The sequence below is a fragment of the Triplophysa rosa genome, linkage group LG13 (genome assembly GCF_024868665.1).
Source record: "Triplophysa rosa linkage group LG13, Trosa_1v2, whole genome shotgun sequence".
In the NCBI taxonomy this organism is placed as follows: domain Eukaryota; kingdom Metazoa; phylum Chordata; class Actinopteri; order Cypriniformes; family Nemacheilidae; genus Triplophysa; species Triplophysa rosa.
In genome coordinates this window covers 5,952,833-5,968,400 of record NC_079902.1, presented here as the reverse complement: position 1 = coordinate 5,968,400, position 15,568 = coordinate 5,952,833, and the positions used below count along the sequence as shown (strand labels likewise).

The following is a 15,568-nucleotide window of genomic DNA, read 5'->3' as shown; positions in this document are numbered from 1 at the left end:
GCTGTGTTCTGCTCGTCACAGAAACCTGGCTCAATTCATCCATTCCAGACACGGCTATCGAGCTAGAAGGCCGCACTGTATACCGGCACGACAGAACTACAGACTCCGGTAAGAACAAAGGAGGGGTTTATGCATTTACCTAGACAACAAATGGGTTACTAATACCAAGATAGTAAGCAGTCACTGTTCCCAAGATTTGGAGTATGTGACTGTTAAATGCAGGCCCATATACATAGCTAGAGAACATACTGTCGTCATGTTAACAGCTGTGTATATCGCACCAGATGCTAATGCTAGCTCGGCCATTGGATATTTACATGACACCATCAGTAATCAGCAGAGCATGTATCCTGATGCAGTTCACATCATTGCAGGGGATTTTAACCATGTGAATTTGAAGGCAGTGCTCCTTAAATTTCACCGGCACGTTAAGTGTGCTACCAGGGGAGCAAATACACTGGACAAGGTCTATTCTAACATCAGGTTGGGCTTTAGGGCCAAACCACTACCACATCTGGGCCTGTCAGACCATATGTCCGTGCACTTAATTCCAGCATATACCCCCCTCAGGAAAAGAGCTCCTACCATAACCAAAATTGTAAAAACCTGGCCTGAAGGTGCTTCCCAATGCTGCAGGACGGCTTTGAGTCAACAGACTGGAAGGTTTTTGAACACCAGAACCTGGAACAGTACACAGCAGCGGTTCTGGGATACATCAAGCACTGCACAGACACTGTCACTGTGGACAAATACTGTATATCCGGGTCTATCCCAACACAAAGCCCTGGATGACAAAAAAGCTGCTGCGCCTGCTTAGGGAAAGGGACGTAGCCTTCAGGTCTGACGATCGGGCGCTATATAGTGCTGCTAGAGCTGACCTGAAGAGAGGGATCAGGAATGCCAAGGCTGCCCAGAGGAGGAGGATCGAGGACTGCTTCCAGAGTAACAATCCCAGGCAGGTGTGGGGGTCCAGCACATGACCAACTACAGACCCAGCAACCACTCGGCCATCGACGGTGACACCTCACTAGCAGAGGAGCTGAACCACTTCTTCGCCCGTTTCGAGGTGGAGCCAACGGGGACCGCCAAAACACATCCACCAGCCCACAGCAGCCACATCCTCATGGTGGAGAAGCACGATGTGAGGCGCACGATGAGGGCTGTGAACCCGAGGAAAGCTACGGGTCCTGATGGTGTCTCGGGACAGGTGCTGAGGGACTGTGCGGGCCAGCTGGCAGGGGTCTTCACCAAGATCTTTAACCAGTGCCTCTCTCAGGCTGTCGTTCCATCCTGCCTAAAGACCTCCACAATTATCCCAATCCCAAAGAAGAACACCATCAGCTGTCTGAATGACTACCGTCCAGTTGCACTCACACCTATCATTATGAAGTGCTTTGAGAAGCTGGTCCGGACATACATAGTCTCAACCCTCGCACCCAGTTTCGATCCTTACCAGTTCGCCTACAGAGCCAACAGGTCCACGGAGGACGCCATCGCCACAGCTCTCCACTCAGCTCTATGTCACCTGGAGCAGCGGGGAGCTATGCGCGCCTGCTTTTTGTGGACTTTAGCTCGGCATTTAACACCATCCTCCCTGACAGACTGGTGACCAAAATGTTAGACCTGGGAATATCTCACACTATCTGCCTGTGGATTAAGGACTTTCTGTCCGATCGCTCGCAGAAAGTGAAGGTATGCCGCCACTATTCCTCATGCCTTAGCCTCAGCACCGGCTCACCCCAGGGCTGTGTGCTGAGTCCCCTTCTTTACACCCTCTACACCCATGACTGCACCCCCACCCACTCCAGCAACACCATCATCAAGTTTTCTGATGATACCACTGGGTTGGGGCTCATCTCTGGGGGAGACGAGTCTGCATACTGGGACGAGGTGGAGCAGTTGTCAGTGTGGTGTATAGAAAACAACCTGACTCTGAACATTACCAAGACCAAGGAACTGATTACTGACTGCAGGAGAAAGAAAACGGATATTCAGCCCCTGTTCATCAATGGGGACTGTGTGGAGAGGACCTCTAACTTCCGATTCCTGGGCGTTCACCTCGATGATGACCTGACCTGGAGCACCAACACCACTGCTACCATCAAGGCGGCACATCAGAGACTGTACTTTTTGAGAATTCTTGGGAACAATCAACTTGCACAGGAACTGTTGGTGTCCTTCTACCGCTACTCCATAGAGAGCATCCTCACATACTGCGTGTGTGTGGTCTTCCAGCTGCACAGTCGCAGAGAGGAAGGCGCTCCAGAGGGTCGTTAACACGGCCCAAAAGATTATCGGATTTACCCTCCCCTCCCTGGAAGATCGGTATACAGTAGTTCCCACTGTCTCAGGAAGGCAAATACTATTCTCTGAGATCCATCTCACCCCGGACACACTCACTTTGAACTGCTGCCCTCAGGCAGACGTTACAGATTAATGAAAACTCGGACTAATAGACTAAAAAACAGTTTCTATTCCAGAGCCATAACTGCACTGAACACAACAAAGATTTAAATATTTAGTAATTATCTACAGTACACTTACTGTGCAATAAAATGGGAATATGTAATGATCGGCAGAAATATGAATGTAATTGTGAATTATTAGTGTTATTATTATTTATTTATTTTATTTTCCTCACCTTAAGGGTTTTGCTTTTCTTCAATTCCGTTGTACTCGTACAATGACAATAAATATATCCATTCATTCATTCATTCATTCATTCATTCATTCATTCACAGGACCTCAATATGTCACCAGGAGCTGCAGGGATTACGTTTGTGTTGAATATGTGTGCTTTTTCAACACCAGCACAAAAGTTTGTTTTTGCGGCACAAATCAGCTCAAATGAATGGTATAGTATAGGGCTGGGTGATATGTAAAAAAAAAGATTGATAATCGACTTTAAAATCATCGCGATATTCAATCATATCGGGTATGTTTGCCTTCATGCAACGTTGCGCAGACGATCAATCTGAGGATACGGACCGGGAGGGAATTCGTTCTGGACCCGCCAAGTGCCAAACAAACACACACACGCACCGGCTATCCACGCGCACAAGCCATTGTTGCACTGACTTCGTTCATCAGGTAAAGTGCATTGATAAACATTAAAGCTTTTATGCAGTAGAAAAATGTTGCAGGTTTCCTGAAATTTCATCCTACCCGTCAGATTATCCTACCAGGCATGCGCACATCAATGTTACATCATTTTTTTTGCGCTATAAAATCATTCTACCTGTTTATTTTATACTGCTACGGGAATATGATAGTATATTTTTGTTGTTAAACCATTACACATATTATTTAATACCTATAGTACAATTTGATGGGGTGTTGCGCTGTAAATGAATCCTACATGTTTCTTTTATGCTGGTAGGATAATCTGACCGGGTATTTACACTGTAAATTAAATGTATGTGTTTATTTTAAGATGGTAGGACTATCTGACAGGGTATTTTGCATTGTAAAATCATCCTACCTGTTTATTTTGTCAATGTGGTTTAGATTAAGTTTTGCCCTGCGGTAGGAAAATCTGACAGGGTAGGACAATTCGAACACTGGTACAGCCCCGCGAGCGTGAGGTTTTGCTTTGCCGACGCAGCTCGTCTTTCTCTTGGTCTATCTGTGCAGCGACCAGCAGAAAACAGCAGCCTGACCGATCAAAACAGCGTTTCCAAAATTCTGCCACTGTTACTGACTGACTGGGCATATGAACATGAACGTTCACGCTAAAGCCTACATCGCATGATAATGTTATAAAGCGTATTTTCCATTATTATCAATTATCGTCTGCTATCTGCAAGACATCGTCGATATACAATAACATCGTCACATCGCCCAGCCCTAAATAGTATAGTGTAATTTATTTTGGTTAAACGGCTGCCAAAAATGATTTTCAGTAAGGGAACATAGGGAGCATCTATGCTCCCTGATTTTTGCGTTGCATCATGGGAATTTTTAGGGAACGAACGTTTCAGTGCACTGGAAGAATTTTGCGAATGAGACAGCACTTAAAATGGACGACTGAACAGTACCCTGACTACTGAACAGGGGAGCTGATTGAGACACACCCATTGTCACAATTACCCCAGGCACATCGTTTTACAATTTTTGTAGCATTAGCACAATACATTCTTACCATGTTTCTCTGTGGTGCTGAAACCTTAAAGCTACAATTTGTAACTATTTGTGGTTGAAATAAACCGAAATCAATTATTAAGCAAATACATACCAGTGTTCAAAACGATTGCCTTATCTTACCCCGATCGGGGCTGTACAGTGTACAGACATATATGTCGCACATGCTACGAAAAAATTGATCTGCGCTACAAATAAATCTCATAGTGTAGCACGCGTACAATACAGTTTGGCAGGGGCATTAGACAGAGCTGCTTGTTTGTGTGAAGTGCGTTTGTCTTGTGCTTGTTCGTGTGTGAGGCTAAGTAATGGAGCACCACTATCTATTTATGTTTTGCGATTAAAACTTGTTTTCCGGCTGCATCGAGTCTATTGATCTAGAGCCCTTCGATCTGCGCGACATTTGAAAAACATGGAAACAATAGAATGTCCTCTGCTTGTTCTGCGTGTCTGTGAGTGAATGAGCTGCACTTTAACATGTTACAAGCGTGACACTCGTGAATTTGTCAGTATCTTACTATACAAGGACATGAACACATGAACTTCATCCACAGAGTTGTTCTAAGTTTATTTTACGAGCATTTCACTGTTTGTGTGAAGCTACTGTCAAACAAGCACATGAATATAGTACAAAAAAATTTTACTGCAGTTTAATGTAGTTAATACTATAGTATACAGTGTTTTTATGGACAAATGTATTTATAGCATTGAAAATACAAAACTCAGAAAATTTTTAAAGGAAAAACGAATTTGGTTAAAACTAAAAATGATATGGCCCTAATTTATCCATTTGTATAACTTTAAATGTCCTTTTGCAGTTGCCTGTCTATTTATTTGATGACCTGAACTTGTGTTTTTTAAAAGATGATAACAGATGTATACTTGTGCTACAACTGTTTGGCCTGTGCTACAAAACTTTAAAACTGTAGCACTCGTGCTATGTGCAAAAAAAGTGAACATACATCCCTGCCGATTCACAACGGTAAGCTTATATTAATCATTTATAATTTGCATGCCCGGGTCGGGCAGTTCCTGTTTGCGTCATTACATAACATCTGTAAACACAAAAAAGGCTAGTTTATCACGTGTGTGGATGCTGCAGTGCTGCGAGTGGCGGACACTGTTCATTCTGTTCATTCTTATAACAGATATTAATAGTATTTAAATTGTCATGTAGATGGCTGCTTTTAATCTGGAATGTTTTAAAAGTGATCATCTGGGGGAATGTCATGTCATGTAAATCACAGTTTATTAAGTTTAGACAATTAAGTGAATAACAAAGTAACTTCGAGCTCCGGGGGCACTGCAGCCAAAAAAGTGACAGCTCTGTGCTAAAGCAAAAGTTGATATCGACAGGGATTTTGAGAGTTGGCTCCGAAACCTAAAAGGATTGCAGTAATGGCTTAGAAAACAAATATTAATTTACATTATCAATATTTATATAATATAAAATAGCATAAGAGAGATTTATTTTGATTGTTCATTTTATTCTAATACTTAACTGCCACACCATAGGGCACATTTTTATTTGTCGACTACCCGTTTGTACTTGATTTATTTATTTTACCCGCCGGCCCTGGGAATCCAACCGGCAACCTTCTGGTCACGAATCCGACTCTCTAACCATTAGGCCACGACTGCCCCTAGTATAAATGTCTTAAAGGGGAGTCGATGGGGGGCAAAATCTGTCTGGTATAAGCATTCTCCCAAATATCTTTCTCTGTGTTCATCAGAACAAAGACATTTATACAGATTTGGAACAACTCGAAGGTGAGTAAATGACAGAATTTTCATTTTTGGGTGAAGTATCACTTTAAAAACAACTGCGTTACCCTACAATGTCCCTAAGAAAAGGATTTGTGAAGATACTGGAGAACTTACTGTCCACCTCATCCAGAATGAACTCATCTGTTGTGAGATCCAGATCACCCAGATTCAGAGGATCAGCTGATTTCTACCAACACATAAAACACACACACGAGATAAACCTGCTTCGCATTCACATCTGATGACAGCCGTGGGCAACACAACACAACACAACCTCCTGAATGAACACACACACACACAACATCAGTACTGCTGACTGACAAACAAACAAACACACACACACACACACACACACACACACACACACACACACACACACAGTCAGTTATCACTGTACTCCAGAGTTTATCACTTCACACAAATGTATTATTTTCAGGTTTGGTAACACTCAAGAGTGTTTTTTTTTTCAAGCGGAGACAGCTGAAAGGGTTTTTTAACAAAAGTGTGTGCGCGTGTGTTTTCAGTCAGGGGTTGTGTGTGATATTTGTGACGCTTCATTCAAAACACAAACAGCCGGAGTGTCAGCCCCCCGTGTTTATCAAGATTTAAATGTGTAAAAAATGTACAGTTGAACACGTTACTGATGCTGATATAAAATATATGAAAACTCTTTACCCCATTCTGTAAATAAGCCATCGCACCAGACACGGAATCAACAGAAGCAGCACCACCTTCAGTCACTGCTTCCGCCATTGCGTCCGTAGCACATAAAAACTACAAATCCCATCTGCATTTAGTCTTTAAACTACACATCCCGTTCGTATTGACGTCCCATAAATATTTAGTTCCGCGGAAATTCGGACCGCTGTTATGTTCTTTAATTTAACGCTATAAAACACTAAGGCACATATTTTAAAAATGAGTAAATGTTCTGCAATATTTATTAAAGTGTACAAAATAACAATAACTGCATCATATTTATATTTAAACATCATGCTTCAGTTGACTGAATCGCTTCCGGTATAAGTTCTCGAGCTTGGTGGTAAAAATTCTCGCGAGAACGTGAAAACTTCCTCTTTGCGCGGAACCAGCGTCCAAGATGGTGAGTGCCAAACGAAATCCTCAAAAAACTGAACGATATCTTTCAACATCGTCTTGTTTTGGCTTAGAGTGTTTGTACCGATGTAACGCCTGTCACAGTTTAGTCGTGTTTGTTATATGTTGGTTAATATTTGTGTGATGTGAAGTATAGATTGATCATGTGAGCGAATAAAAGTCCGATCTTACAGTCGCGCTGGTGCCGATGAATGTAGCAGCAGCATAGAATGTCCTTTTCTGTTTGTTGATTATCTGTAGATATTGAATGGCTTGTACATTGAAGTAGTTTGTCTAACAACCGTTACGTAAAGTATATATCAACGTGCCTGCTTCTTATGGATAACACGGCAGCCATAATACCGGTTTTTGATTAAACTTGAATTTTATTTTCGTGTCGTGAATGAATGAAGTTTCAGTGATAAGTTCTACTGGGATGTACGTTAAGGCTGAAATACACTACAAGACTTGCTCAGATTTTCAGTCTGGACTTGTTGCAGAAAGTCTGTGTCAGTCTGCAGATTTGATCAGTTGGTGTGTTTCTATCTGAAATTTAAAAAGTCTGGAAGTGTGTGTGATGTGTATTTAAAAAAAATATGTTCAAATTTTAAAAGTCTTGTAGTGTATTCCAGCCATTAGTTGTAGAAACTAGTTAAGCTGAAACTGTATTAATAGAATAGAATAAAGAGAAATGTTTGTCGACGGGCTTTAATTGTATCCAAGAATGGGAACCAAACTTTATAAGTCGTGTATAACGTCTACATGAATATAAATGTCTGTAGTGAATGTAAGTGTACAGCGTTTTGAGCATCATCCAACGGTGACTCTGTTTGTTCTCGCAGTCGCTTGTCATTCCAGAGAAGTTCCAGCACATTCTGCGTGTTCTTAACACGAACATCGACGGAAGACGTAAAATCGCCTTCGCCATCACCGCCATCAAGGTGAGTAAAGTTGCTAAGGGAACACACTGACGTCCGTTCATAACTCTGGAGTGACGTGCCAACGTTTCTCTTGAAGGGTGTTGGACGGCGATATGCTCACGTGGTGTTGAGGAAGGCGGATATTGACCTGAGTAAGAGGGCCGGAGAACTCACTGAAGATGAGGTAGGTGTGTAGCTCCGTGATGAACAGTTGATGGTCAAATCAAATGAGGGTTATTCATGTTTTAATTGATGCAGGTAGAGAGAGTCGTGACCATTATGCAGAACCCTCGCCAGTACAAAATCCCAGACTGGTTCCTCAACAGACAGAAGGACGTTAAAGATGGAAAGTACAGTCAGGTACGGATAGACAAGTGTTTGTTTGCATTTTGCAAAGGTTCTTTTACTTCTAGAGCTCACAACCCTTCACGTGGTTTATGTCACTGTTATTAGTGCTTGTACTTGTTTTGACCTTACCAAGGTTATTTTCCTAAATGAAAACGACTCCTCAAAAAACGTTTACTGATATAAAATAACGTCAAAATAAATGAGAAACAAAACTAACAATGGTTATTGAAAAATGAACTGAAATAAAATAATTATCGAAAATAAAGAATTGTTTTTGTAGCCGTATGAGCTGTGTGGCGGTTGAGGGAAATGTATGTAAATGCGCATCATGCACGTGAGGTTATCTGAGGGAGTCCTGCACGGGTCCTGTATGATAAACCCGCACCCACAGTGCTTAGTGATCCCAAAAATACAAAATTCTGTCATCATTTACTCACACTCTTGTCATATTAAACCTTTCACAGAACACAAAAGAAAAAGGTTAACTGCACCCCCTTCACTTGCATTGGTTTTGTGTCCACAATAGAAGTGAATGGGGTCCAGTGCTGTGCTGTGTGCAAAAAGAGTTAACGTACAGCCTTGTTAGGCATTTTAAGTTGGTGCTTTAAAGAAAAATAGACATGCAGCTCAACAAACAGGAAAACAAACAGGAAAAAAGTGTGCGTCCTTTATGTAAAACATACAAAACATTCACATCTTGTGCACATTCTGCCAGTCTATTTTGAACAAATGTGCAAAACACCAGGTTAAATTAAGTCTCTCTGCTCTGTGCTTTGGAAGTGATGAGTTTATTTAACTAAACATGTAACAATATTATGGATGTCGTGTTATCACAAGAGCAAAATTGTCTCAATATAATCGCGGTCACATGACTGTGAAACAATAGGTCTTCCGGGTCTAACATAGAGAATGTTAGAAAAAGATAATAGCTGTTACCTGTGGCGGGGGCCATCTGGTGCCGCCATTAATGCAATATTGCTGGAGTAGGAGTGTATATTGTGCTCTTATATAGGGTCAGAAGCACGAGTACAGGATGCAGTCACAGCCGCTGATGTAAGAGCACTATATACACGACTACGAGAGCGATATTGCATTTAATACAACAGTTCGACGGCACGCGTGTGTAGATAAATCCGAAACAATATAGGAGTGTCGTTAAAACCAAGTAACTTGAAATGAAATAAGTGCTATGAAAAACATCGGTCTGTGCTAAGAAAAAGAATTTGTGCATTAGACAGAGCTGTGTGTTTTTAGGAATTGTGTTTGTGTGTGACAATAATCAATAGCGTAGCGCATTGAATCCATATAACTAGATGGTCGAATCTAGGGCTGCACGATATTGAGAAAATATGCGATTTTTAAAAGTGAAGTGTGAAAGTCAGATATTAGTCAGATATGGTGACCCATACCCGAAATGTGAAATTCATCTCTCGCTGCTCCGTCTACATGGGGTATGTATGCTAACAGTGATGCTATTAGCGTCATGCTAAACTCTGACACATGCTAAACTCATGTTGAAGTCGTTCACTCTGTGCAAATACATATACATCTTTAGAGTAGAATTCACTCATAAGATTTTTAACTTTTTTATTGAAGTTGCAGCAAAAATCAACCCACTTCTTTTAATCCTACAGACACAAGATAAAGACAATTTATTTTACATTTCAGAAAAAATGAAATAAAGCAATGTTAGTTTCATAAACGGAAACAGACAAGAATAAAGTTGAAGTATTTTATTGTTATCTTAGACTTTTGTAAATTAAGGTAAATTAAGTGACATGTTTAGTTAGGGCCTGAGCACAGAGGAGCAAGCGCAGTGCAGAGCCCTATTGTTTCTGTGTTCTTCTCCCTCTTTAATCACTAATTTGAAGGCCTGAACATACTCAAAAACTCACAATAACTTTCACACGCATCAGACGTGGTGAAAATTTACGTCTGATATGGGTTTCAAAATTAGGCGTGGCAAAATGGCTCGCTAGCGCCACCTAGAACTGCCCAGACCGCTTCGCAAAACGTACATGCACCAAATTTGGTGGGCTCATAGAACACCCCGAATCGTTAAGAAAAGCCTCTTGGAGCATATCTCTAAACCCAAGAGGAAGTCTGTTATTTTTAATTTCCTGTGCAATTTTGTAATTTGTTTCAATTTCCAGTCGTCGTACTTTAACGAACTCCTCCTAGAGTTTTAATCCGATCAACATCATCATGTCATTCTCATCTTAAGGCCTTTGCGAAGCTAAATTGCGGAGATCTTGACTTTTCGTGGGGGAACGTGACCCTGGCGGCCTGCCAAAGTTTGGCGTTTCGCCATGAACAGGAAGTTGTTGTAACTCAGGCATACAATGTCCAACAGGCCCCAGACTTCACACATTTGATAAAAGTCCTGGCCTGAAGACATCTACATGGTAATATTCAGATACAGTTATAGCGCCACCTGCAGGACACAGGAAGTGACATGTTTTAAACTGTGATTAACTCCTCATAGAGATTTGAACAGATCAGCATCATATTTGAAGAGTACAGCCAGTATGATCTTCACACCTTTGTGAAGATGCATTGAAAGATCCTAAATTTTCGCTGAGGGGCATGTCCGTGGCGGCCTGACAAAGTTTGATGTTTTGCCATGAAACAGGAACCTATAGTAACTCAGGTACACAATGTCTGACCAGCCCCAAACTTCACATGTTTGATAAGAGTCCTGGCCTGAAGACATCTACATGGTAATATTCAGATACAGTTATAGCGCCACCTGCAGGACCAACATTATGGAGATGCAGATTTCATTTTCCAACAGGACTTGGCACCTGCACACAGTGCCAAAGCTACCAGTACCTGGTTTAAGGACCATGGTATCCCTGTTCTTAATTGGTCAGCAAACTCGCCTGACCTTAACCCCATAGAAAATCTATGGGGTATTGTGAAGAGGAAGATGCGATATGCCAGACCCAACAATGCAGAAGAGCTGAAGGCCACTATCAGAGCAACCTGGCCTCTCATAACACCTGAGCAGTGCCACAGACTGATCCACTCCATGCCACGCCGCATTGCTGCAGTAATTCAGGCAAAAGGAGCCCCAACTAAGTATTGAGTGCTGTACATGCTCATACTTTTCATCTTCATACTTTTCAGTTGGCCAAGATTTCTAAAAATCCTTTCTTTATATTGGTATTAAGTAATATTCTAATTTTCTGAGATACTGAATTTGGGATTTTCATTAGTTGTCAGTTATAATCATCAAATTAAAAGAAATAAACATTATAAATATCAGTCTGTGTGTAATGAATGAATATAATATACAAGTTTCACTTTTTGAATGGAATTAGTGAAATAAATCAACTTTTTGATGATATTCAAATTATATGACCAGCACCTGTATACTGTCAATTATAGTTTGTGGATAGAAAATCGGAATCAGCAAGAATCGGCAGGTTTTACTTGTAATAAAATCGGAATCGGCAAAGAAAATTGCAATCGGTACATCTCTAAGTGTAATACATTATAGACATCACTAATAACACATTTACATATGCTAAAAACAGACACATTTAATCAAATCTAACTTGCCTTCCAATCAGGTCACGATCCAAGCCACTCCAATGCAAGATGGCGAAAAGAATGTTACTTTTTTGCCGTTGAACTATCATAGACTTGTGTGCAGTATCGCCACCTACCATCTGGAGTATGGATTGGCTTTATTTCCGCTTAAATTTTATGCAAAAAACTCATACAGTTTAACTAATTGGATCTGGCTTGTTGTGCAGCTAGTAATATTTAAACCATATACATATTATTTATTTGAATAAATCTAACAGAAAATGCCACATAACAAAACGTATGTGTGTGTTCCTTAGCATACCACTTACGGCACTTAGCATGTGCATAGGAGCACATCATATGTAATTCTACATATTTACTTTACATCACTATGGTTATTTGGCTGGTAGACCGTATTTCTTTTTTCCTTTCTGGTTTTATTATACTAATAGTACTTAAATTTATGTAGACCTAAAGTAATATTTTTTTAATTATATGTAGTATTTTTTATAATTTTACTAGCACATTCACTTCAATTTACTAAAGTAAGTAAATATACTCCGTGGCCGAATTATTAAAAACAATGTTATAACTTGTTCTCAAATAAAGGACTTTTATTTTGACGGGTTGCCGCAAAGGGGTGTTTGACGGAAGCTTCATTGTTGTGAAACGCGGACGCTGAAAGCTCCACAAGCGCAACCATGCCACTCTTTCACTCATAAACACGCAAAACAAGCAGATTACAAATACATCGCGGAAATCATATGGCCCTAGACATCACACATACGTCGAGCAAACTTCGGCCATTCGGACATCATTCAGGGATTGAAAATGACAGGCAGCAGCAGCCTCTAATTCGCAATTTAACACCCGAATACACAGAGATAAAACAACGCAAGTATCGATAACAGTATTGTTTGTCATGAAGCTTAACGATACTCTGGTATCGACCCAATTATGTACCGGTCCAAAAAAGTACCGGTTCTCGGTACCCATCCCTAAATCTGAATACATACATTTTGAAAAGGTTATTATTTAAATAAAATCAAAAGGATACAAATACTTAAAAAAAATTGAATCATGGCAGAGTTTGTAATTGAGTGTATAGTAAGGCTCAAAGGCACTGTAGTTAGGGCTGGGTATCTATTCTGATGTTCCTGAAGCATTTGATTCGAGTTAATGATTATAGATTTAATACAAATCCTATAGATTTTCCTAAAAAAAGATCTGTTAATATCAGATTACAATGGTGAAGTCAAAAATAAGATGAAGATTCACAAATCTGTATATTTAACTTTAAACACACTTAAGTATATTGAAACGGAACTAACCCTAATCAAACAGGATCAGGTTATTTTACTTTTAAGATGCAGTAAAACAAACAAAATTTCACACAATTAACTGTAAAGAGAGGCTGCAATCATATGTGAAGGTGATGTTAAATTCAACGACATACCTGCATCTGCCATGTTAATTAAGCAGTGAATGAAGGCTACTCCCTGTTGTCACATCCACCCGCTGTAAAAAGAAAAGTGATATCTAGTGGATAGTAGTAGCAATAACATTCACATTAATGAATGTTCAGTGATTGCGGAAATATGAAAGAAAAAACATTTATTCGCTGCTTTTGAGAATCTATTGAATCGACCGCATTAAAATAAAACTATTAATTAAGCCCTAACTGTAGTATTTAGGAATTTCTCTGCACTTTACTATAGTAAATAACACAATAGTATACTACAGACATTTATGTGGACAGATAGACCTCTATTGTATAGTAATAAAAATGAAACGCACAGAACTTAAACAAATTTAGGTAAAGTGAAAATATGGCCCTAATTTATCCATCTGTCTGTAACATTAATGTCATTTGTCAGTTATCTGCGGACACTAGGTAAAACACTTAAAAGCAAACTTTACCGATCAGGATACAAAAACATTACATTGACACTTCAAATGAAATACAAAAAATGTATCTTCGAGCAAGTAATATTTGTTCTTTGGACAAGGGAATGACAAATGTACTTTGTTAATGTCAAGCCCTGGGTAATCGTCCCTCTGTGTGTTTTGTTATTGTTGAAGGTCGATGTTTTCATCATGCTAAATGTGAAAATTTGGTCTTAAGTTCTAAAATTAAGGTTCTAATGTTTTTGTTTTACTCAAGATGACTCAATACAATGGCAATGAAATGGTTAAATGCGAAATGTGTTGTTTCTCAAGGTCCTTGCCAACGGTCTGGACAACAAACTGAGAGAAGATCTGGAGAGACTGAAGAAGATCCGGGCTCACCGCGGTCTCCGTCACTTCTGGGGGTGAGTGTCACTGCTCAACTCCACAGAAAAAAAGCCACTGGACATCAATCATTCACTTATGAATCATGTCCACAGATGAACTGGCAGTCTGACTCGAAGCTAGGTTTAGTCTTTTCCAGCAGGGTCACGTGTTCTTGGATCAGCATCTCTTTACCTTCTCCTCCCATTTTTAAATCTCACTTGAAAACATACTTGTTGGATCTGGCCTACCAATAACCCACTTTTATTCCAGTTTATGTATTCTTCTGCTTACTTCTGCGTTCTCTGAATGATGATCTGTTTTCCTCTGGTTTTTATGTCTGTTTGTGTTTTTGGTTATTCTTTCTAATGTACAGCACTTGTGGCTGTTTTTAAATGTGCTCTATGAATAAATGAACTTGAACTTGTTTAGGACAGAGGTTCTCGACGCTGTCCTGTGAGGTCTTTCCTGCAGAGTTTAGCTCTATCCCTGATCAGTCACCTGTCTAGTAATGGGATTGTTCCACTTGATGCAGACTTCTCAATGTGCTTTAGAATCGCTCTTGCTGTACTTCGATGTCATGCCCCGATCGGTCTGTGCCACCTATTCCTAGAAAGTTACAGACCGGTGAGTTTGATCGGGGTGGACCTCGCGGGTCAGAGTCGAGAACCTCTGGTTAAGAAGGTTTGAAATGAAAATTCCCTGCATTAGCAGCACAGTCTGGCCTCATTTTCATTGTATTCAAGTCATTTTGTCATTTCAGACTTCATGTAACCAGTTTTTCTTTTTTCTCTAGTCTGCGTGTACGCGGTCAGCACACCAAGACCACTGGACGTCGCGGTCGTACTGTGGGTGTGTCCAAGAAGAAGTAAACGTTCAATAAAAGTCAAGAGTACAGCCACTCTGTCTCCTTTTGTCTTTTGTGAAATACTGTCACCTGAGTCACAGAGCTCTAGTGATGACTGTGAAAATCTTTTTGGTCCTGTAACATTAACATTCAATGGTAAAAAGGCACAATAGCTTCACTTCCACTATCTAGTCAAAAGCGGGTGTGCTAGTGCGGTGCCAGTTGCTTTTCCACAGGGGGGTGAACATGCCTTGCCGGGGCTTAAAGGAGTAGTTCACCTTCAAAATGAAAATTCTGTCATTTACTTGTCCTTTCAAACTTGTATGAACACAGAGAAAATGAATAGATCACTCCAATTTTGCCTTTAAAAAGCTGTGATTAAAATGTGACCCGGGCTGTGAAAACCCATCTAAAGTATTTTTTTGTGATTTGCCGTTTTCTACATAAAATCATCGTATGTAATGTAAAGAACATTCTGTAAAAATATAACCTTTGTATCTTTAATATTGACTGAGTAAGGCCATGTCAAAGTGAAATGAATGCTTGAAATCAAATTTGATGCTCTTTTCTCATAATTAGATTCAGAGACTTTAGCCTGGTTTTCTCAGACTGGGTCACATACATTTATTTTTACAATATTTAAGTG

General features: G+C 40.2%; 2 protein-coding genes across 2 annotated transcripts in view; one reads left to right on the top strand and one right to left on the bottom strand.

Moving 5' to 3' along the window:
* Positions 1-6,692, bottom strand: part of vps52 (VPS52 subunit of GARP complex) — a 40,017-nt gene extending 33,325 nt beyond the window's left edge. Inside the window, 2 exon segments of the mRNA XM_057349352.1 lie at positions 6,022-6,094; positions 6,583-6,692. Coding sequence (XP_057205335.1) covers positions 6,022-6,094; positions 6,583-6,660 — 151 coding nt within the window. The 5' untranslated portion in view covers positions 6,661-6,692.
* A 274-nt stretch (positions 6,693-6,966) lies between these two features.
* On the top strand, positions 6,967-14,976 carry rps18 (ribosomal protein S18). The gene is made up of 6 exons (XM_057350022.1): positions 6,967-7,009; positions 7,845-7,943; positions 8,020-8,110; positions 8,185-8,282; positions 14,025-14,116; positions 14,872-14,976. The coding sequence occupies exons 1-6, from the start codon at positions 7,007-7,009 to the stop codon at positions 14,945-14,947; spliced, it is 459 nt and encodes a 152-aa protein (XP_057206005.1). The 5' UTR covers positions 6,967-7,006; the 3' UTR covers positions 14,948-14,976.
* The last annotated feature ends 592 nt before the right edge of the window (positions 14,977-15,568 follow it).